Genomic DNA, 23,357 nt, shown 5'->3' on the forward strand with positions numbered 1-23,357 from the left:
GTGATGATATGGGGAGCCAGTGAGTACACTTTTAGGTCACCTCTTGTTTACATTGACTGTACTTAATACAGTAGCTGTTACAATTTTTAGTTTTACAGCATATGGCTTTACCCGCTATTCATGCCCATCAAAATGCTACGTTTTATCAGGATATTGTATGATTGCGAGTTTCAGGTATTGCACGATGGTCTTTAATATGGAAATGTTCCGCTGCTTCCCTGAGCAGAATGTTCTTCAGATATCTCATCAATAGAAAAATCTAGTTAATGGTTGATGAGTAAATAGCTTAACACTAAACACTACTCCTTACTGTGAATGAAATGTCATTCTGGTGAAGCTTTATAGGCTCAATAGCCCAGGAGTACAGTACAAGTGAAATTTTGTTTGCCAGAAGTGGTGTATTTGGATTCTGATTTCTCAGAATCTAAGCTTTTGGCCTACAAAATAGCATTTGTACTGTACACTTGGGCCTTTGAGCCAATTAAAATGTTCGGGCAGACTCTTGTTATCATGCAAATGAAACCCTTTTCTTAATTCAGGACTCGTGACATGACTGTAGGCCCCATGAGTGAGATGTCTGTCCTCTCTGCTATTAGTAACATCAGGCCCCTGAAATACAGCACCACATTTTTTGTGCCCTGCTGAACCCAATGATTCAGTATTTGGCAGACAGTCATAAGATCTCAACCGATGTCAGCAGCAATACTGGTATACATTAAGTCACAGTCCGAGTAGCCCACAGCTCAACCTCTATCAAAGTCAAAAATGTACTGGTTAGCATTTGTCCTTCATACACAAGGTGTTTCAACAACTTTTCCCCATGTAAACAAAGCTCTAATTCAATTTGAGAGTGAGAAACCAGCTATTCATTTTTATTAAACTAAATACATTGTAGGTGGTGCTACTTCCACCTTTTTTGCATGAATGTGTTGAAAATCTAATCACGGAATTTTCTTACTGTCATGTAAATTTCAAGAATGTACACTCCTGTTTGTGAAAATTGCAACACCATGAAGGAAGCATTGTAGTTGAATGAAATTTAATACACAGTTGAGTGGTAATGGTACAAATAAATGATTACATTTTCAAACCAAACAAACAATAAAAAGAGATAGAAATTAGTATTTTGTGTGACCAGCATGCCCTGCAATAAGAGCTGCTACACGACTCGGCATGGAGTGAAACAAAGTTTGAATATCTGCCTGCAGAAAAATATTTCATATTGTTTTTTGCGCAACCAAAGTTTGTCTGACGAAGCAACAGGAAGAGGATCTCGAGCGAGACGCTGCCCAACAAAATCTCACACATGTTCAATCGGTGACACATCCGGGGAATATGCAGGCCAAGGAGGAAGCTGTACTTGCTGTGAATCAAGGTAGTATTTGACAGTCCTGGCGAGATGCGGATGGGCATTATCCTGCTGGAATACAGCCCCTGGTAGTCCTTGCAGGAGAGGAATAGCTTGGGGTTGTAAGACTTCATTTATGTATCGGGTACTGTTCAAATTGCCCACAATTCATAGCAATTGTGATCGTCCATGAGATGCTATGGCACCTCAGACCATAACTCCGTGTGTTCGTACACTGTGGCGTTCGATAATGCACTCCGTAATGTGCCATTCACCGGCATAGCGCCTGACACGAATTTGGTCATCATGGGCCACATATTGAAGAGGGATTCGTCATAAAAGATGACCTGCTGCCAATCAGCACACCAGCTCCTATACACGTTGACCCATTGTAGCCGTAGGTGGCGATGGTTTTGTGTGAGAGGAATCCTGTATAAAGGAATCCTTGCGTGCAGCCCATGCTGCAGCAGACGTCTCCGAATTGATGAAGCACACAATGAAACACCTGTAGCTGTTGACCACTGTGCTGCTAATTGTCCAGAAGAAGCTGTGCAGTCTGTCAGCGCCATAGGCACCAGGTGTCTGTCATCGCAAGCTGACGTCACATTTCGGGGTCCACTCCCGGATTTCCGAGCTGTCCGACTCTCGTCCGTCCACTGCTTCCAAACACGCATGATTGTGCTGCTGTTACGCTGCACACGAGTGGCTATTGCACACTAAGACAATCCAGCTTCACGAAGGCCACGATTCTGCCCTGTTCAAACCCCGGAATTTGCTCAAATTTCACTTTCTTTGGTCGAACAGGCATAGTAAAGATTCAGTCAATGTTTACTCTAGCATGTAACCACCGATAATCATACACGCCTCGCTACAGCCGTCTATTTATATTCAGTTCGATCCGCCATTCAGAGGGTTTTGCTCAGCATACACATGTGCTACCGGTCTGCAATTCTAATCATTTGCATATCATGCTCTACTTTACATTTCCTGCAATTTTCAGCTCACTCGCGAAAGTCCTTCGTGGTGTTGCAATTTTCACAAACAGGAGTGTAGTTCGTCGGTTTCTTGGTATAGCAATTTTAAAGGCCAATAGTGTAGTGTTTTTTGAGACTTAAACATAAATCGCAAAATGAATTTAAAATCAAAGTTAGCTTTTCCAAATTTTAATATCCTCTGATGTAAATTATAAGTTGGGTTGAATTTAGCAGTAAAAAAAAATAAACAAATATTTTTTTTTAGTGAAAATAGACTACATTTTTAGCCTGCGTAATACAATAAACCATACCTCAGAGCCAGATAGATGTAAGTCGTATACGGGTCATTCTCCAGAATACATAACTTTTGAACACAAATGTTTTTCAATTTCGAATTTTTTTTTAAAATTCTTACATGAAAGTGTTACCTACTAGAAGTAACCATACACAATGGTCCAGCTAAGTTCCAATTATTTTACTCATAAATAGAAAAAATTAAAAGTGCCTTGTTCATGGGGAAAAAAAAACAAGAAAACTTTTAATATTTAAAAATTGAGGCCAATTTAAAGTCAAAGTAGTAATTTTGTTAATTGTGGAAACAATCAGCTATTTCAATGATTATTGGGAATATAATATTCAGCTCTCTTAATTAAAGTACAGTTTAATTAGTAGTTTCAACTGTATTGTTACAAATTCTGAAAATAGTAATTATTTTTTCTGATTAATTTGATGTAATCTGGCTTTATTTGGTGTTTATTCTATTATTCTTTATCTAAAAATTATTATAGTAACTTAACCTGTAAATAGTTTCTTGTAATGAATATACAACCTCCGCACATTCGAATGAAGTATGTGGTCCCTCCATTTCTGCACGCTAAGATTTGTGAATGGAATAAAAATAAAACATTGAGAAGCACTTCGAATTTTGTGGAAACTTCTCCAGGATTTATACATAGCCACAGCTGACGGCAGGATGAGTTAGTCTCGTTTTAGTTCTTGCTTTGGAAAGTGTTTTAGCCGTGCGCTGTGATTTTGCATATTTTGATGTAAATACGTGGTTGACAGTTGAGTATACATTGTTAATCGATAGTTGCCTAATTGCTATGGTTAATTTAGCAGTTGTTAATGATATTTCTAGTACATAGTTGTAAATAAATCTCCAGTGTTTTTCTCAAGAACGGTGTCGTCATTGAAAGAAAGTTTGAAGTTGCTACGAATGCGTTACAATTGGCGCCCAACGTGGGGCTTCTTCAGGACTTTCTTGGAATAAGTGTGACCTTGGACATTTTTTTACTACGACTTTGAATTTAGACTTTATTTTTATGGTCATAACGCTCGCAATGGAGGAACAGATGAACAAATTATTGGAAGCAATAAACTCAGCAAAAAATTATCTTGGTGCAAATCAAGAACAATTGATAAGTGATTTGACAGCAAATTTTATGGCAAATCAAGACCAAGTAAAAAAATAAATTGACTGCAAACCAAGAACAACTGAAAAATGAATTTGTGGCTAATCAAGAACAATTGAAAAGCGATTTAACAGTGCTGAAAAATGATTTAGCTTCTAACCAAGAAGAAATTAAAAACGCCTTTACTTCGGCAAAGACTGATGGAAAATAAATTTAATGACATAGAGCATCGATTTGATGCTATTGAAGGAAAATCTGAGGCTGTTGAAGGCCGATTTATCGCAGTGGAAAACAAAATCGAAGTAAAATTTGATGAAAAATTTGATTCTATTGGAAACCGTATTGCCACCGTTGAAAATCGCGTGGAGGAGAGAATTAAAGACCTAGAGGGGAAATTGGCGACGTCTGGAAGCAGTTCTGCTGACTTTGTACATTCAGCTACACAACCTTCAATTAAGCTCGCCACATTTAACGGCAAGTCTTCATGGCAAGTGTATAAGACCCAGTTCCTGATAGTTTCCGAAACAATAGAATGGGACTTGGTTACCAAGTCCTGTCATCTTGCAGCATCCCTGAGAGGTTACGCAGCAAACATTCTTCAGACCCTTCCAGACAGAGAGCGCCTGGATTTCGCCGCCCTCACATCTGCGTTGGATCTTCGCTTTTGTGAGAAGTGCCAGAAAGATTTCAGCCGACTCCAGTTGATGTCCCGTTTCCAGAAACGCTGCAAGAGCTAGCGGTGGACGTCTAGAGACTGTCTCACCTTGCTTTTTGCGACTGTCCTGCAGATGTTTGAGACAACCTGGCACTCAATTCTACATCGACGGGGTTTGAGATCCGGAAATCCAGAAAGCTCTATGGATGGCGGATGTCAAAGACCTGAATTCTGCTGTTGTGTATGCAATGAAGTTGGAAGCCGCCCAGCAAGCAACCCGCAAGGATTGCCACTCAATCCGCAGCGTGAAAACTGATAAGTCTGATCCGGTTTCGTCACAGTTTGCTGAACTTGAAAAGCAAATAAAAGAAATTGCAGGAACCCTCAAAAGGATTTCGGTTCCCAAGGACCAAAATCGACAACCACTTAAGTGCTGGATGTTGGGCTTATAAGCCTTTATTTAATATCTTGGAGTACTTTTAATTTAATTTCAAATGTTTAAGTGTATTTTTGAAACTTAACTCCGTTAAACTTTGCCACTCCGCGTCCCGTGTCCCAGCGGTGGATAACTGAAATTGATTCGGGCGTGATCGTGCAATGTCGGAATCATCCTATGACGTAACACCCTATGGTTGAGATGTTTTTGGATATTTTGCGCCGAAAGAACAAATAGAAAGATTGTTAAATCACTCAATCAGGAATAGTTGAGATGTATATCCTCAACGCAAAGTAGGGTGTGTCATGGGATGACATATTGCGGTCATGAAACACATAAATAGGTTGTATAGGCATTTCGCCATTTCTGTTGACCAATCAGGGATTGGTCTTTGCCGGTTTGGCAACCGTGCTGGGTTGTCGTTGATGGAAGTTACTGCGTGCTCGAGTCGCTGTTGACGTAATGTTTTTGGATTCAAGCAGGGCTTGAAATAAGTTTTATTCTGTGTTTAATGTTATTTACAAGTTTTAAATTACTCGCGTTTGGTGGTCTAAAGTGTCACCATTGCTGAAGATGTATGCAGTAGTAGATAGAAATATTTAGCTGACAGTAACTAGGCCTAAGTCTTAAATCTGGCCAGTACTCCAATCAACTAACCGGTGCTTCTACAATAGAATGAGACTTCCTTCAGTGCAAATCATTGATGAACAATGGTGTGGCATTCCTGGTTGAATTTCCTGGTAATACCGACGAGATCTCCTGAGGTTTCTGGTCATATCCCGGTGTGTGCTCAAGTCGTTGTTCCTGTGTATGGGGGAAGTTCTTCTTGACCCAAGCAAGCCTATCGGTTGATGAATAATGGGACTGTTAGCTGAAATCTCAACACTGTTGGGTCTATGCTATTGATGCTTTGCCCAAAATTCTTCGGCATAGTAGACATGCGTATTTGATGCAGGAAGGTGACATTTTACAATTTCTTTAATATATTTCGAGTTTTTCAAATATGTTTGTTTGTCTAATGATTTAACTATGAAATTTAAAACACTCAAAAAAAGTTATTAAGAACATTAGCAATATCGCCCAGAATTAAAATTCCGTGCTCACCAACCAGTTGGCCCAATATGACTATTTCGAACTTTCCCGGAATTAGCGTATGCAAAAATCCTCTTGGGATTCCTGTTTATGTTATCTGCCAGTCTTTGCTCCAACTCTTTTTTCTGAATCTGTACCAAATACTTAAGTTTACGCCTTGCCTTACAATATCTGCACAGCAACCAGTTTCTTTAAACCTATGAAAAGCGGCTTGCTTGTAATTTAGAGCGTCTTTAGTTTCCCTGGAGAACCACATCGGCCAAATTTTAGTGTTGACACCCTTTCTCTTAAGGGGAACATGATCCCCAACTCTTTTCGCTAGATTTTCCTTAAACTCTGCCCACTGAAGATTCACATCGCTATTGTCCAATCCGGGAAAAAAACTGCTTTCAAACTCTGCCTAAGTGCCACAAACTCAGTATTTCTGAAATTGGGCACAAACCTAAAATTCTCTACTTTGCGCATATCAAATTTAATCCCAAACCTAATACTGTTGTGGTCACTATCTCCAATGTGTTCCTTTACAAAGAACCTTCCATGTCGCACAAAACTAGATCCAAAATCACGTCCTGTCGAGTACCCTGAGCTACAATTTGATCTAAGAAACAGTCACCAATTACTTTCAAAAATTTCTCTTCTCTGCTATTACTATAGTAAAAATTATTCCAATCAATTCCTGGAAAATTAAAATCTCCCATTATGATGACTGATCCCTTGCTTGAAATGTCACTAATAATACTAAACATCTATTCATCTTGACTCTGGCTTAAGTTAGGTGGCCTATAAATGTTCCCTAAATGTAGCTTTTTGCCATTATTGCTCATCAACTCCAGCCAAATCACATCAATCTCATTAGGTTTATCATTAATTACATTCAATTAAATACATTCAAATAAAATCATTGTAAGTTAAAGTGTCTCTGACATAAAATAAAACCCCACCACCTCTTTTACCTACTCTATCTTGTCTAAACAAATTATACCCAGCAATAGATAATAAATCATCATCATTTTCGGTAGCCCATGTCTCGGTAACACCAATAATATCCAACCTCTCGTCTATTATTATGCTTTTCAATTCTTCCATCTTGTTCCTAGTACTATGAGCATTTGTATAAAAAACCTTAAGTAAGCCCATCTTACTTTTATTTAATGCTGCACGATTGTTTGAATCCCAGCTGTTAAAATCTTTTCTCTTATTAGCCACCCTATTTCCGTTTCTACTCAAATCCCAATAGTTCCCCCTTTCGAATTTTACTCCTTAAACGATGCCCCCCATTCCAACTTAGTTTTTTTGATTCTGAAGCCTCTAAAACTAAACCACTAACCATTTTGACCCCTGTGGAGCTCAGATGTAGGCCATCCTTAGCAATCCAATCGCGTTTACATTTATTTCACACATTAATAAACCTGATACTATGCTTAAAGCAAATTTCCTTGAGTACCAGGTTCATACACCTAGCCCGTTGGTTTAACCAACTCCTATGCACTCCATATCTGGGAAGCAAACCAACCACTTGGATATTTGTCGAACAGTTGGTTGCTTTGTCCAACAGGGAATCCCATTCCTTTGTAAACTCATCGTTGTTACAATGGCCTTCATCGTTAGTTCCCACCCAAAGTAACTACATCCTCTTTATTAAATACTCCCTTCTTTTCAGCAACCCTATTTACATCGATCACCTGAGCCCCTGACAAACATCATCTAGCCACCTTATGTCTAACTCTGCCTATTGAGTTTCCCACCTCACGCACTGTTGAATCTCCCAAAATTATACCCTTTGTTTCCCAGTCTATCGTCTCAGCAATAACTTTCCCCTTTACCTCTGGAATATTCCCGCTATCTAACACACAGCTAATGCCCACCTCCTTTTGACTAACTTCCCCCTTTCCCTCTGGAGTGTTTACCCCATCTACAATCCTACAGCCTAATGCTAACTCACCCTCCAAAGTAATCATCCTAATTCTGATTTCTGAGAGTTCAACACACTTAGTGCAAATGAAGTTCTTCTCAGACTCATGTCAAAAATTTTCATAAGCTGATATTGTTTCTTACTCTATACGAATGAATAGCAGAAGTTTCACAGTAGCTAGGAATAAAGATTTGAAGAATATAAAAGAACTTTCAAGTAATACAATATTAATGCAACTCCGAAAAATCTAAAATAACTATATAAGTGCATAGACATATATTTTCAGCATAAAAACCGAAATTATTTAGTATAACTTACCCCAACTGTTTAACGTAATCAAGGTATCCTAGAAGAATTTCATGATACACTGCAGTCCGATATTGTTTTGATGTGAAGAAATGAACACTATCTAAATAAGAAATGTAAACACGCCTGAAAAACATTAAAAAATATTTACTCACAACATAAATGCATGAAGAAGACACAAAAGGTTACAACCTCTACAAAAAAGTAAAATGTGCCTTTTGTTTGGAGGTGAGCATTCTGATCCATACTCTTGCACATGCATCCCAAAAAAGCAAGTGTCAACCTCATCTATTTCTTCAAAGGCAAATAGAGCTTTTGCTCTGTAAGGAAAACGTTCAGGAAACTTTCCTGCATCAACGTATCTAAAAAAATAAATAAATAAATTAATTAATTAAAAAAAATATTAAAATAAAATAACATAAATTTTCTGCATCATCATGGTTAGAAAATTTTACATAGACTAATCTAAAAAGTTCAGTTTAGTGTCATTGTAGGTAGAAAGTCTCTCCTCTTTTCAAAATAAACACAAATACAAATGTGATGAAAAGCAACAGGTTCCTGGTTCAGCTAGGCTGGTCCTAGTCAGTTTATAAGTCCTCAATGAAGATCAATGGCCCTCTTAACCCTCTTAAAGCCCTTCGATACCCTCCAGGTTTCCAACGCTAATACTTTCTCTACGGGAAAATCTGCTACCAATGCCAAGCATAACACGAGAAATTACTGGAATATTTTCAAATATTTCATATTCAATATAAAACTATCTTTATCTTGATGATATCAGATGTTTCCATGAACTTATGTGTGGAAGTTTGCAGACACTAAAAACATCTGTTGAAACAACTTGCAATAATAACCTCAATCAGAAAAAGGCTGGAATAGCAGAAACTTTGTTTCATGCACCATCATAAACCTGCTACCTGTCACGGAGAAGGTTGTATTTATACAGGTAGTATATATACAGGTAGAGTTATCAAAATAATGGAAACACTTGAGATTTAAAAGGAATTCTTTATTAGTATGGTGTAGGGCTGCCTTTGGCATGCAATACAGCTTGGATTCACTGAGAAATCGATTCATAAATGTGTTGAATAGTGTTCAGCAAAATTGTATACCATTATTCTTCATGGAGATATTATGACAGCTCTGGGTGAGGCCCTGGTGGAGGATATCAATACCATATTAATTGCTCTAAAGTAGACAAAAACTGTTCAACTATATTAAGGTCAGGTGACAGTGCTCCCCAAGGCATATGTTCAACTGCATCCTCGTGTTCATCAAACCATGATTGGACAAGTCCCGCTGCATGTATAGGTGCATTATCTTATTGGAAAATTTCATCTCTTTCGGGAAACAAAGTTTGCATCGTAGAATGGAACTAATCAGCTAAATTGTCTCTATACTTGACCCCAGTGATCCTTTCTTTCAGGCTTACGACTGGTCTAGCGAAAACCCCCCAACATGGCTGCCCATACTATGACAGATCCTTCTCCATGCTTCACGATTGGAAGGAGAGAATCACGATTATATGCTTGTGCTGGTGTCCACCAAACATGTGCCTGTCCTGTAGTAAGGAAAAGTGTTAAAAACGATTCGTCAGACTATATTACAATCTCCACTCATCAATCAACCAGGATTTGTGAGTGTGGCACCACTGTGGACGACGTTTAGCATTAACATCTGTACAAGTGTTTTGGGAATCATTACTCCGCCGTAAATGTTCTGTTTATAATGCTGCCTTCTGACTGTAATCACTCATTTTGGTGAATCCAGATATTGATTGAGTTCTGTGGTCACTTTTGCTGCTGTTGTTTATTTTTTAGAACTTACAATCCGCTTCAATATCTGTCAGTCACTTTCACTGAGCTTCTCCTTCTGCCCACTATTTTGCTTTGCGGAGCTTGTCTCAGCACAATTTGTGTATGCTGTCATGACTTTAGATTCTGTACCTCTAGAAACATCAAAAAGTTGAGATGTTTCAGTCACACTTGCTCTAGCTAGATGCAGACAAACAGTTTGACCTTTTTTAAAATTTGACAGCTCCAAAATTTTATGTGCTTGGAAAAAATCCAAAACTTCCAGAAGTTCAATTTACATTGCTAATTATGAAAAAACCAGATGTCTAACTATATTCTTTATTTCGTATAAAGCGCATTCAAAAATTTCACTTTTTCGCAGGTGTTTCAATTATTTTGAGAACTACCTGTATGTTATACACATACATAAAGGCTGCCCAAATGAAAAGTGGACGCATGCAATGTCAGAATGAATGATTTGATTACATCACCACTGCACAAGCATATAAAGAGTGGAATGAGATAGGTATTGGGGTGGATCGAAAAACAATTTTTTCCTAATTAATTTCTAATAGCGCGGAAAACTTGCGCATTGGCATCCTAATAACGGGTAAACTAATTAAAAAAATATTTAAAAAATTTGAAATCACGCAAAAGCTTTCAAGTTGAGAAAAAATAGAAAAAAAGGGGCATTTTTTAAAGACATATCTTTTTTCAAAAACTGATTTATTTCATTTCTAATAGTATAAAAAATACAATTTATAATTACCGAAATGTATACAAAAAACTTAGGGACACTTTGTTGATCATTTGAATTCATGCAGAAAGCTTTAAAATACCATTTTTAAAGTAAAAGTCATATTATTTCGAAAAACCTTAAGCTGACATAAAGCTATAAAAATATACTATTAAACATCCGTTTTATGTTTTAAATACATTTCTCTCATGATGAAATGACTGAGGACTCACCACCTGCAAGCCCATCATTTCAGATTTTTCCAGCGGGGAGGGGGGTGTCAAAGGGTGCAAATGCATTGGAAGTTTCAACGGAAAACAGCAAAGCCCACCCAAATGTAAATTTATTTATTTCTCAAAGCCTCAATGGAGGGGGGGGCAATGAACCACTTGCTGAACCCCTAAAGGACGGGCCCTATCACGTGGTAGTGGCAGCAAGTCGAGCCCCACTCACCGCCCTACCGAATCAACCAACCAATTTGGATGTCATTCATTATGTTGAAGTTCTTTAAATTCTGAATTCGTATCAAATGTTCTTGATATGATTGTTATTTACTATGAAAACCTTCTTGGTTTTCACGCTTGCAACATTTTCTTTCATCCTCTGTCACAAGTTTTGCTTACCTCTCTACCGATTGAATGTGGGCCAAATATTCAAGTTATGACAGGGCTTTGGCTTTCAATAAATATTAAACATCCATTTTAATGCTTTACTTATTTCTCAAGTGATCCAGAATTAGCTGTTAAGAGTCCCAGACTCCTCAGTTAGTCTGAACGGCTAACTGCGCTAACTGGGTATTAGGACTTTAATGTTTCCCAAATTAGTTCAACAAGTGTAATGCAGATACTGGAAAATTATAGTTAAGACCTACGCTCCTGTTCGGTTTGATATTAAGATGCATTACACTGTGAAAGACGGACCAAAGATAAACTAAAGGTCATTCAAACAAGACATTTACCGAATAACATTAAAAGAAATCCTTGATACAGTCATTCTTAGAAACTCGTTCTTCATCCAGAGAATGTGATGTGGCGATGATATTGGACTACACACAGCACATTCGAGAATTAGGCTACAAGAGAATCTGAAAGCCTGAAATGAGCCGTCAGGATTCTTCAAGCTTTCATTAATTTATTTTCAAGCCACTGATTATAATAAACTTATTGATTGGCTCAATTGTACTCTGATACCACTACCGTTGTTGTCAAATATGGCAACAGAAGACTTTGAACTTCAGTGAAAGTCAAAGTCTTGCCGTAGCTTGAATATTTGATACCACCACACTCAAACAGTAGAGAGATGTGCAAAACTTGTGACAGAGGCTGCAAGAAACTGTTGCAAGCATGGAAACCTAGAAGGTTTTCATAGTAAATAGCAATCAGATCAAGAACAATTCATACAAAGTCAAAATTTAAAGAACTTCAGTGTAATGAATCACACTCAAATTGGTTGGTTGATTGGATAGGGTGGTGAGCTGGACTTTACTTTCTGCCACCGCTACCTGATTTTAGGCTGTTATTCAGGAGTTCAGATGGTGGTTGGTTGTCTCCCCCCACTCCCACCACCAAGGCTTATAAAAATTAATAAATTTACATTTGGGTGGGGATGAGTAAAATTTGAAATGACGGGCCTGCACGTAGTGAGTCCTCAGTCATTTCATCATAAGAGAAATGTATTTAAAACAGAAAAACAGATATTTAATACTATATTTTTATAGCTTTATGTCAGCTTAAGAATTTTTGAAATAGTATGACTTTTACTTAAATGGTATTTTAAGACTTTCTGCACAAATTCAAATGGTCGACAAAGTGCCCCCAAGTTTTTTCTATACATTTCGGTAATTATAAATTGTAGTTTGCATACTATTAGAAATGAAGAAAATTATTTTTTGAAAAATTTATACATCTTTAAAAATTGCCAATTTTTTTTCTGTTTTTTCTCAACTTGAGGGCTCTTGCGCGATTTCAAATTAAAAAAAAAATTATTTCTCCCATTATTAGGATGCCAATGCGCAAGTTTTCCTCAGTATTAGAAACTGATTAGCGAAAGAAAAAAGTCTTTTTCGACCCACCTTAGTATGCATCTCATATGCTGTTCAGCGGTGAAATCTGTTTGCAGTAGAGGAAATTTACAAAAGAAAAGTCCTGCTATCCATGAATGCGTCCAGTTCAGAACAGCACGGGAAAGTACAATTTCTGGTTGCGGAAGGTGAGCGTAATGCGGACATCTATCCGAGAATGGTAGCAGTGTATGGTGACCACTATTTATGTCGTGTACGGCTGTAAACAAGTGTTGTAAAGGTTTTCAAGAAGGACAGCAAACCACATTGGATCTGCTGAGACTGGGCCAAGCAAACATCGCCACCACCAATGATTCCATTGCCTTTGTTAATGAAATGATCTGAGCTAATCGAAGGATTAACTGGCGTGAAATCATTTACGAACTCAGCCTGAGTAAAGGAATGGTTCCCCCAAAGTGAACCCGCGAACATCTGCGGTACAGTGAAGTGTGTGCCTAACTCCCTAACCTGCTCTTTTAACAAATTCCGTTGGGACGTTTTTGGAGCACCCCCCCTATAGTCTGGACTTTTCACCCTGTAACTTCCACATCTTTGGGTCATTTAAGAGAGCATTACAGGGGAAACGTTTCCATTTGGATGATGAAATGAAGGAAGCTGTGCAGGACTTCCTTAGAAATCAGCCCTGATCTTCCTGCAGCAAAGGCATGTACTTGCTGCTGCAACGCTGGTACCTGTGTCTCAAAGCCCAGGGCGATTTCTCTTTTGATTTACATTAAATGTGTTACTTTTATTCAACTTGTCCACTTTTCATTTGGGCAACCTTTATACTAGCTGCTTTCAATGCATAGATGGTTCGCCTTTTGCACAATTAGCTTTTTATGCCATTCAACTTCGTACTCCAAGAATGTTGCCTTTGCTGACTGCTAAAGTAAAGTTGATGGTTATCTGAAAATCATTTTCATCAATATTTTTATCTCTGTACACGTATTTAAATCTATCGATACCTGTATCTATCTATCTTTTTTATCCTTATAACTATTAATCTATGTATCTCTATATTTATCTAATTTCTCTAAGAAAAGGTAAATATTGCCAATGTTATAGCTCAACTTATCACAGCCGCACTATACATAGCACAGCTCACAACAATCTATTTTTTTTCTTTTTAATCTTATCCTGAACTGAACTATTCGAGAAATTTTTATTGTTAGAAATTTTTAACCATTGACGCAATGTAGACCAACTCAGAATTATCTTATTTCATTATTTTAATTTTCAGGTATATATGTAATCAACAAATATGACAGTGAAAAATCGAAATTGGAAAATGCTAATACAGGGCTGCCAACACATTTTAGCCATAAAAAAGGGTAAAAGAGGACCATTTTTGATCAAAAAGGGAACTAAAGAGGACCAGTTAGGATTAAAAAGAGGATCTTGGGAGGACCATTCATAGTTAAATCCAGGGAAGCACCAAAAGGCATATTAGCTGCCTGCTGCTAAATCCGTGAAGATAATTCGATAATTAACTATAATAATGATTTTTACTGATACAATTCCTTATCACCTTCTGTGCAATTTTTTTTTTATCCATCTCATTATATTATTTACAAACATTTGGATGGGGGGGGGGAGTGACAAGCAAGCATGTAAATAACGATTTTACAGAGCAATTTTAACTGAAAAGTAAATTTTCTACTAATTAACTACTGAAAACTGGCTGATTATCAATAATATCAGTGCATACCTAGTTAAGACCTTTTAGATACAGCTTTTAAAGTAAACATCTTAGCACATAGTCATTTACAAACACTTTCACATAACCAGTTTAAACAGAATTCATTTTGATATAAGGTACTGCAAGACAAGAAGTTGTAGTTTTGTGGCCATGAGCCCCCCCCCCCCAGAGCCCTTGTTTTTAACACATATTTCCAACCCTAATATGGTAGTTTATAAGCATATGAGAGTTTATGTCCAAACACCCAACCCAGGAGGTAATTTCTGGCTATGCTACTGCCTAAGATAAAAAATACTAGAGGTTTGCAAATCATTTATTAGTATGTTAAGTATCCAAATCATTTCTTCACATGTAGGGGGAGGTGGGGTACGTTGTCCCATGGGGCACATTGGACTGGACTCAATTATTTTAATACTATGAATATTTTTTATTTTATTTTATGACCAACAAATAGCAACTATGGTCCTACAAATCCTAAAATGAAATCACATGGTACAGTTATATTGAACAAATTTTATTCCAGAAAGTGTTATTTCAGTTGTCCTGAGTAATTTTCAGAAAACTAACTTTTTTTTAAAATGGTTTTCATCAAGATTGCGTGAAAAAAATTGAACTCCTTCCTTAAAGTAAAATCCTTTATGGTTCGATATGATTGGCAATTTTTTCATTTTTTTTCAGAAAGAAAAAAATTATGATAACACTTTTTCAGACCAAGAAGGTGGGGTAGCTTGGTCTCTTTGTGGGGCACGTTGGACCCAACCAACCTACCCCACATAATAGGGAAGTTGCAATCTATTAAATGTTCATATTTTGACTATTGGATATTGTTAATCGACACCTCAAAACCAAAAAATTCACCATAGCCGAATTTTAAAGCACCGTGATTGATTTTTAATGAGTTTTTAAAAAATCCAAGTACAAAAGTGCGCTCTTCTGAAACGTCACGAGCTTACGTCACAGGGCACTAATGGGCTGCCTTCCATTGAAGATCCAATTGTTTTCGCTACGGATAATTTGAGCGCGCTGATATTTTTATTGTTTAGAAATTCAATAATCCTTTTGAACACACTATGGAGGCCGGATTCGTTAAAGCACAATCTAATAATTTTCTTCAAGTAACATCAATGATGGTATTCGAATATTTCTGAGAGGATGAGACGTTTAATGTTCCAGAAATGCGAGGAGGTAAGCCTTACGTTTCGTCTTGGAAGCCAACTGCACGTCCTTTGGCTTCTCCCGCGGCGGAAGAGCGCAGGATGTCACTTCCTGTGCCATTTGACGTCACAAGCACTTGAACTTTAAAAATTAATTTTGAAAAAACTACTCATCGTATCTCAAAAAATTTTTCACCTATGATGTTCATACAATGTTACTCTATCATATAAAAATAAAATTGAAAAAATGAAAACTTCCCTATTTAAGAACTTTTTTTGCTCTTAAATCTCAATAACTATAACAATATTCTATGATTTTTCTTTTGATTTTTAAAACATAATTGTGTACTAATGGTGAATGCTTATTGCTGTTTTTAAAAAAAGACGAGTTATCAAAAAATCAATTTAATATGTTATATTGATCTTGAAACTTAATATTTTTCACTCTACATACAACAGAGAATAAGGTAGTTACAAAGCTTAATAGTATTTATCACTAAAAGTATAACAAATGTTGTTTGAGTTATGCGATCTAACGTGCCCCACACCAGGCGGACCAACGTACCCCACCCATGGGGCACGTTGATCCACTTTACGAGGTTCCATTAAAAAATTGACGAAAAAAAAGTTTCTCAATTCAACACTTCCAAAAAATCTGTGGTGTTGAGAAGTGTTTAGTGAAACTTACTGTAGAAAATCGAAGTAATCATTAAATTTTTTGATGAGATGAAAAATAAGTAAAAAAGTGGACCAACGTGCCCCACCTCCCCTTATGTATTAGTTGTTCTGCCACCAAGGTATTGTAACTGTCTTTAAGTATATATAAAAATAACTAATAAGAAAATATTTTATTGAAGTTGCCATATCCAAATATATGCAAATGCTGCTTAAGTGACAAATACACTGAACGTAAATTTGAGCCTGATTTACTGAATAACTTGTTGGCAAAAGCCATTATTTTGGTTCTTGGAGAGATTCGTAAAGAGCTAGAATGTATTTTAAATTGTTTAAAACTTATCTGTAAATTCAAACCTATCCGAGAAAAAGATTCCCGGTTTTAAAAGACTTAAATTATCCGGCGGAAGTATGAAATTCCCAAGTGTCTAAACACCCAACAAGTCAATCACGTATTTCGCCCATCGGCGGACGTGACGTCAGAACACAGAGTTGAGGATCTTTCTGCTGAAAGCAGTGAAGAAGATAATTTAAAATAGCAACAGTTAAAATAGTAACTGTGTTGAGTTGCTTTGAGAGGCAATAGATGCAAATTTTGATGACGTCACGTCATTGCGTCAGGGTAACAGAGATGGTTTAAATAGAAAGTCAATCAATCAATCGATCTCTTATGATTTGCTTCCGTTCTGAAGACGGTTTGTTTTGATGTGAGCATGTGAGCTCTGGTTGATTTGTCCACGCAGGGGACGTGGAAGTTTATGAAAGAAATGTAAAATTAAAGTTTGTTTTGCCTGCTTGAAGTGCAGGATAAGTTCTAAAACAGTACCCTATGTTTAGAAGGCGGTTTTATGAAAATAAAATTAAGTAGAAAGAAAGAGCTGATGTATTGAATTAGGCTTAACAGGACCAAAGGACTGAAGCTGCTCATCCTAGGTTCCGAGCTGGTCGGAACGTACGGGTTCAGTGTGGGTTGAGGCATTTCTTCCACTGCGTGTCCCCTATTAGGGTGAGGTGACCTCTAATAGACTCTACTACTGGATGTTCTCCTGTTTGGCAAAGAAACCAGGTAAATAATTTCCTGTACTGCATATGGTGAGGAGTCCTCTACTGTGGTATGGGTGTGCCCGGAATGCAGTGACCAGGGCTGCCAACCTATATAAGTTAGAAATGTGTAGTAAGAAGGAAAAAAATGTGTAGTTTTAAGTGTTAATGTGTAGTTTTCTGGTACGGTTCAATTTACTCCCCCTAACCCTCTACAACTCATGGGAGGGGGGGGGGGAGTTATGTTTAAAACAGTGTATATTAAGTAAAAATACTACATAAAACAATTTCAGAAAAATAAGATCTTTTTTTTTAATTATGAGTCAAGCTGAAACTCAGGTAAAAGCAGCAAATTCTAAAAAAAATTGCAAACAATTCTATTAGAAATGTTTTAACAAAAGTCACCTACCTTCTCTTTGTAACAAAGAGAAATTTAAAAAAAGAAACATAAGATAATTACAGCAACAATTAATACTTTTTTAATGACAATAAAGTAGCACGCTTTGCTTTAGCAGCTTGTTCATCAGAAAATTCCATAGAATAACATGATTCATTGCTACAAATCATTTTAATCTTTTCAACTAATAAAGCATTTAAAGTTTCAGTGCTTAATGTGGATCTAAAATCAGTCAGGTTGTTTTTGACAATGCTAAAAACTCTTTCAGACCCTGCATTACTAACAGGAATTAGTAGAATACTTAGCATCACTTTTGGGAGAAAAATATACTTTGATGAACCATTGCCATCACAAAAGCTAGATATACTTGCCCAAGCTTCGTCTGTGTTCATTTTTAAAATTTCACCGTCAAAATCTTCTACTTGATACCTAGAAAATTCCATTTCTAGCTGGTCCATATCATCAACAGAAACAAGTTTTGGGAAGTTGTCGGTAAAATATCTCACAGATGAAAAAGAAACTTCTTTCCTTAAATTTAAATTAGCAACTTCAGCATGTTTCAATAAATCACTGTTTAGAGGGAATTTTTTTTTAACATATGAGCAAGCCTTTTGATAAAACTTTCTAACCGATGAATAAAATTTTTTTTTCTCTTCAACACTAAGATTTTCATTTAAATAAGATTTGGTTTTCGAACCAATAACCAAATCTTCATCAGCCTTTTGGCAGCTTTGCTTATCATACTTTATTTCACATAAACTTGAGGCTTCTGACACAGCAGAGGGCTTAATAAATCTAACTAACAGATCCATCAAAAAGGAATTTAAATATCTTTTAGTGACATGGATCATTGGTTTATCAGTTTGAAGCTGAACATTCAAACTAGTAAATAAGGGCAAAGTTGCCTCTAAAAACAATAAATACAACTTGGTCTCAGGAGACTGAATTAACCTTTTTACATTCTTTACTTTTTCATTACAATCTTTAGAATCATTGGAAATATTACAGAAAAACTCACTAACTGCTTCCCACTGCGATAAAAGTCGAATTACGGAATCCAACAATGACAGCCATCTTGTCGATACATATTTCAATAATTTATGAGGCTTAAGGCCTAACATTTCTTGGCAGTCTAGAAGCCTTTTCTTCCTCTTGGAGCTTTTATCCATATAAAAATAAATGTCTAACAAAAGAGATTCTACATCAAATGTAAGTTCTTTAGCCGATTTTTGCGCACAAATATGAATAAGATGGCATAAGCATCCTTGAATGTGTGTCTTTGAATTCACATTCTTTATGTGAGCCGCCACACCTTTTATATGCCCAACCATAGTGTTCGCATTATCACATCCAAATGCAATGCAATTTTCCCATGGGATTCCTTTTTTGGAAAGTTCTTCATTTAAAATGTTAAAGATTCCAGCACCAGTGTTATCACAAGATTCTAAAAGAGCCAATAACGCAGAAACTATTTTTTCTTTCGATGAATCAAAATATTTTACAACAATGGGATACAGTTTCTTTGTGTTCTGATCACTGCTCCCATCAGTTGCCATAGAAAAAGGTGATTGTTTGAGAATAGAAACAATGTCTGATGTTGTTTCCTCTGCCAAACATTTAACTAAAGCAGTTGTTTTAGTTCGCGCACACGAATAGCTTTTTGCAATTTTCGAGTCCGGGAACATTTTCTTAAACAAGGGTGCAGCATGGTCCGATGCACTCAATGGCAGGTTATGTTCAATCAAGAACGATGTGAAGTGCATTTCCGCCTTGATCAAACTCAAAGCAGATGGATCAGGACTTTTCACGAACAATGAAGGCAAAGACTTTGTCTGAGACTTTACTTTCGCCATATCTTGATGCTTTTTTGAGGAAATGTGACGAGAACAGTCGTACACTCCACCATGATTTACAGAAAAGTTTGTACTGCAAAGCGTGCAATATGCATGATTTACGGAAAGTTCCGATGGACGTATACAAGGCCATTTTTCCGTGTAAGTGTACTTGAACTTTTGATCGGAACCTTTTTTTTTAGAGTTCTCACCCGACATTGCAGGAAACAACGACAGCAAAAAAAATGAAAGCGTTCTTCACCACGTGATAAACAAGCGATAATCGATTTCTAACTAAAGAGAGAAAAGCATCCGAGTCTACAATCCAATCAGAATCAAGAATACGCCTGCGCGCGCATTCTCACGAAGCGAAAAATTTTCCGATCACGGGCAACTCTCTCTTCTCGGATGACGTCATCGACGCGCCACGGAGAGAGGGAGAGAGGCTATCGTTTAAACTTTCGCATCGGGTGATCGGAGGATCGTAGCCTCGTTTGCTCGGCTGACTTCTTGGCCTCCACGGCAAGCATTTGCAAATTTTTTCTTCAAAAAGAAAAACTCGTTCGATTACCTCGAATGCGTATTTTTTGCGTTGATATGCGTAGTGCGTAGTGAGCTAGATAAATGCGTAGTTACTACGCCAAATGCGTAGTAGTTGACAGCCCTGAGTGACCATTGACAGAGGATGGTCTGTCGTCTACGAGTGGACGTGTGGTTTTTTCAACTCAAAAGTTCATCCTATTGATGGAGGTGGCCTTCATGTTTTGTGTGCCAAGTGCTTGTGTGGACTTACAAGGGTATGAAATTTTTCCAATAGTTTTTTCTTGGAAATGTGGCATGCTGTTTAGGGTTGTTTATTGAGGACATTTTAGAACTGAAATTTAGAGAAAACGAATAATGTGATATTTCTTCTTGATGTATGTTGGGGGGAAATATTTAATTTGTTTATGGGAATTTGTTTTTATAAATGTTGAATGTTTGTTTTTCCTATTTACACTTATACATGTGTTTTAAATAAAATATTATTTAAATTGAAATTCAGTTTCCATTGCTTCATTTCTCCCGAACTTACCATTCCACATCCGTTGGTCCTTTTCCCGAGGGCCAACATAACTAATGTAGTTAAGCAATGCGCAAGTTCAGATCCATAGAGCTATATTTTCAAATTGAAAATGCTCATGATGAGTATTTTCAATAAAAAACAAGGACTCAAAGAAATACAAAAGTAATTTAGTTTTTAGTCTTTAAAAAAAATTAAATAATATAATCTGAGGTAGCACAAGTGAAAATAGCTTCCAGTTTCCGAAAATATTAAAATAATTCCAAGATGCAAAAGGACTGAAATCTCGAACACGAGAATCAAATTTTTTCAAAGTATGATCACTGTTGGCATGCTTTCCAAAAATTTCTTTATTTATTATTAACTAAAATTAAACATAAAATATGCTAGTCTAAGGCTGCAGATGTGAAAATAACATTCGATTGTGCATAATATTAAAATATTTACAAGATGCAAAAAGATTGAAATCTCAAACACAAGAAGCAATTTTTCGTGAAGTTCGAGTAAGTGCAATACCGCCATGTTCCAAAAATTAGAAAGATTATTATCTATTAATACAGTAGGCGCCGCTTAATGTGATCACAGTTAATGTTATCATTCGCTTAATGTTATCAGAATCACGAAGTTGTGAAACACTTGTATATTAACACGCATTAAAAAAGTCGGATATTGTAATCAGCGTCTTCATTTATTGTTATCACTTTTTCATAAACTTTGAATTTTTTCCCAGGTTTTGTTCCTCAATTAACAGAAATATAAAGGCAAAGCCTGATGAGACTAACTTTCTGTGTAGCATTTTGTGGTTTCAATAGCAGTTCAAAATTTTTCTAGGAATGAAGCTACAGAAAGTTCTCCCCCAGTGACCACAGACTCCCCCTAAGAAAACTATCTTCTGCACTTAAAAAAATTCAGTCGCTGGACATGTTGCAGGCATTGATGTAGGACCTCCATTGTTGCCATTACTTTGTAAACTATTAAAGAATTTTGTGGAGATTGAAAACAAAGAGAAGTCAAATTAAAATAAAAACACCAAGCAAAACCATGCTGGAAAAGATAGAAAAGCTGTATTTGCTTTGAAACTGGTTTAGGAATGTCTGGGAAAACGGTCATATTTTACTTCACCTATTACTATGTGATTAAAAATTGCATAATTTAGCTTTAACTTTTTACAATTCAGATATTTATTCTGTTAATTTAATAATTTATAATTTAAAACTGCATTCAGTTGAGTCATTGTGATTTTAATTTGAGGTTGCCAAAATAAATGCACCTTAATTGGAAAAAAACCATTATTTTGTGTCTTCTGGATTCTTTTCGATTATTGCAATCAAATTGTATTTGTCCCAAAGTGATCACATTAAGCGGCGCCTACTGTATTTTTTTTAAAAGAAAGCTAATATATGGTGGCGTATGTTGAAATAATTTCCGATTGCCAAAAATATCAAATTTTTTACAAGATGCAAAAAACTGAAATCTCAAACACGACAAGCAATTTTCCGCGAAGTCCGAATAAGTGCAAAGTTGCTGCAGTTCCAAAAATAAGAATCTTTAGTGTCTATTAATATTAAACATAAAATGAGTTAATCTAAGATGGCGTATGTCAAAATAACTTCCGATTACCCAAAATGTCAAAATATTTACAAGATGGAAAAAGATTGAAATCTCAAATACGGCAAGTAATTTTCCGCAAAGTCCAAGTGCAATGTTGCCATGGTTCCAAAAATAAGAAAGATTATTATATATTAAAACTAGCTGACCCAGCCACGCGTTGCTGTGGCAAAGTAGTTGAATTAAAATAATCGTTTATTTACTATTTTGATAGAATCAAATTAATACTTTTAATAAAACTTTAAATAGTGCAGCCGATTTTAAAACATATGAGATTGATAATGGGCGTGTTAGGCTGAAGTAAATACATATTAAATTTAGTAAGTACTAACTAAATTCTCAACTGTAAAAGCACTATATTTAAGCTTAGTAAATTTTGCAAGTATGACATTGGCCAAAAAAAAAAAAAAAAAAAAAATTGAAAGTGATAGTAAATATTAAATCTTTTTGCAAAATATCGGAATTTAGAAATTAAGAATGAACCAACATACACTTTTAGATTCTACACTACATTTTATTCACCTCAGCTTTCTCTATAGTTTGTAATCAATAACTTCTTTACAAAATACACTAACTAAATAAAAAACATATAAAAATCAAATTTTTTCAATGAAGTAGATAACATTGACTTCGAACTATTGTTTCTATTATTTGAAAACTGAAAACTGTCTAAGCACTAAGTTGTGCACAATGTTAAGCTTAACCAGTCTTTTGCTAATACGAAAAGTATGATAACTTTCCAAGTGTGAGCAGGCGATATATGGTTGCCCGTAAGAGAAGTATTTATGTTTCTAGTCCAAACCGAAAGAAGACATTGCTTGTTCTTGAAATATATTTATGGTCTTTCCAAAAGCTAAACGAATCGGAAAATGAAGTCTTTCAAATGTGTTTGAAAATTATGACGTATTAATGGATTACTTAGCAACACGAAAATTTTTCTTTTAAATTTCCTGTCAAAATTGTTCACTTTTGATGAATAAACGTGTACCGTTGCATAGTCTAGGTGAGTTTAAATTGCGAAGAAGAATAATTGGTGAACCAGTTTTCAACCAGGAATCATGTAGTGGCATTCCTGGTGTATTCAGATAATTTAAAAATTCAATTGAAATGTTTACGGCTTTGTTATCATTGTTGTGTAGCCTTGTTCAGCATCAACGATCAGCACAAT

At 36.2% G+C, this 23,357-nt stretch overlaps 1 protein-coding gene across 1 annotated transcript in view; it reads right to left on the bottom strand.

The window, feature by feature from the left end:
* Window positions 1–23,357, bottom strand: part of LOC129218502 (CREB-binding protein-like) — a 53,740-nt gene that overhangs the window by 23,110 nt on the left and 7,273 nt on the right. The window contains exons 4-5 of the mRNA XM_054852788.1: window positions 8,351–8,497; window positions 8,148–8,261 (exon numbers count right to left, since the gene is read on the bottom strand). Coding sequence (XP_054708763.1) covers window positions 8,148–8,261; window positions 8,351–8,497 — 261 coding nt within the window. The remainder of the gene's footprint in view (window positions 1–8,147; window positions 8,262–8,350; window positions 8,498–23,357) is intronic.

This window comes from Uloborus diversus, chromosome 3, assembly GCF_026930045.1.
Source record: "Uloborus diversus isolate 005 chromosome 3, Udiv.v.3.1, whole genome shotgun sequence".
Taxonomy (NCBI): Eukaryota; Metazoa; Arthropoda; class Arachnida; order Araneae; family Uloboridae; genus Uloborus; species Uloborus diversus.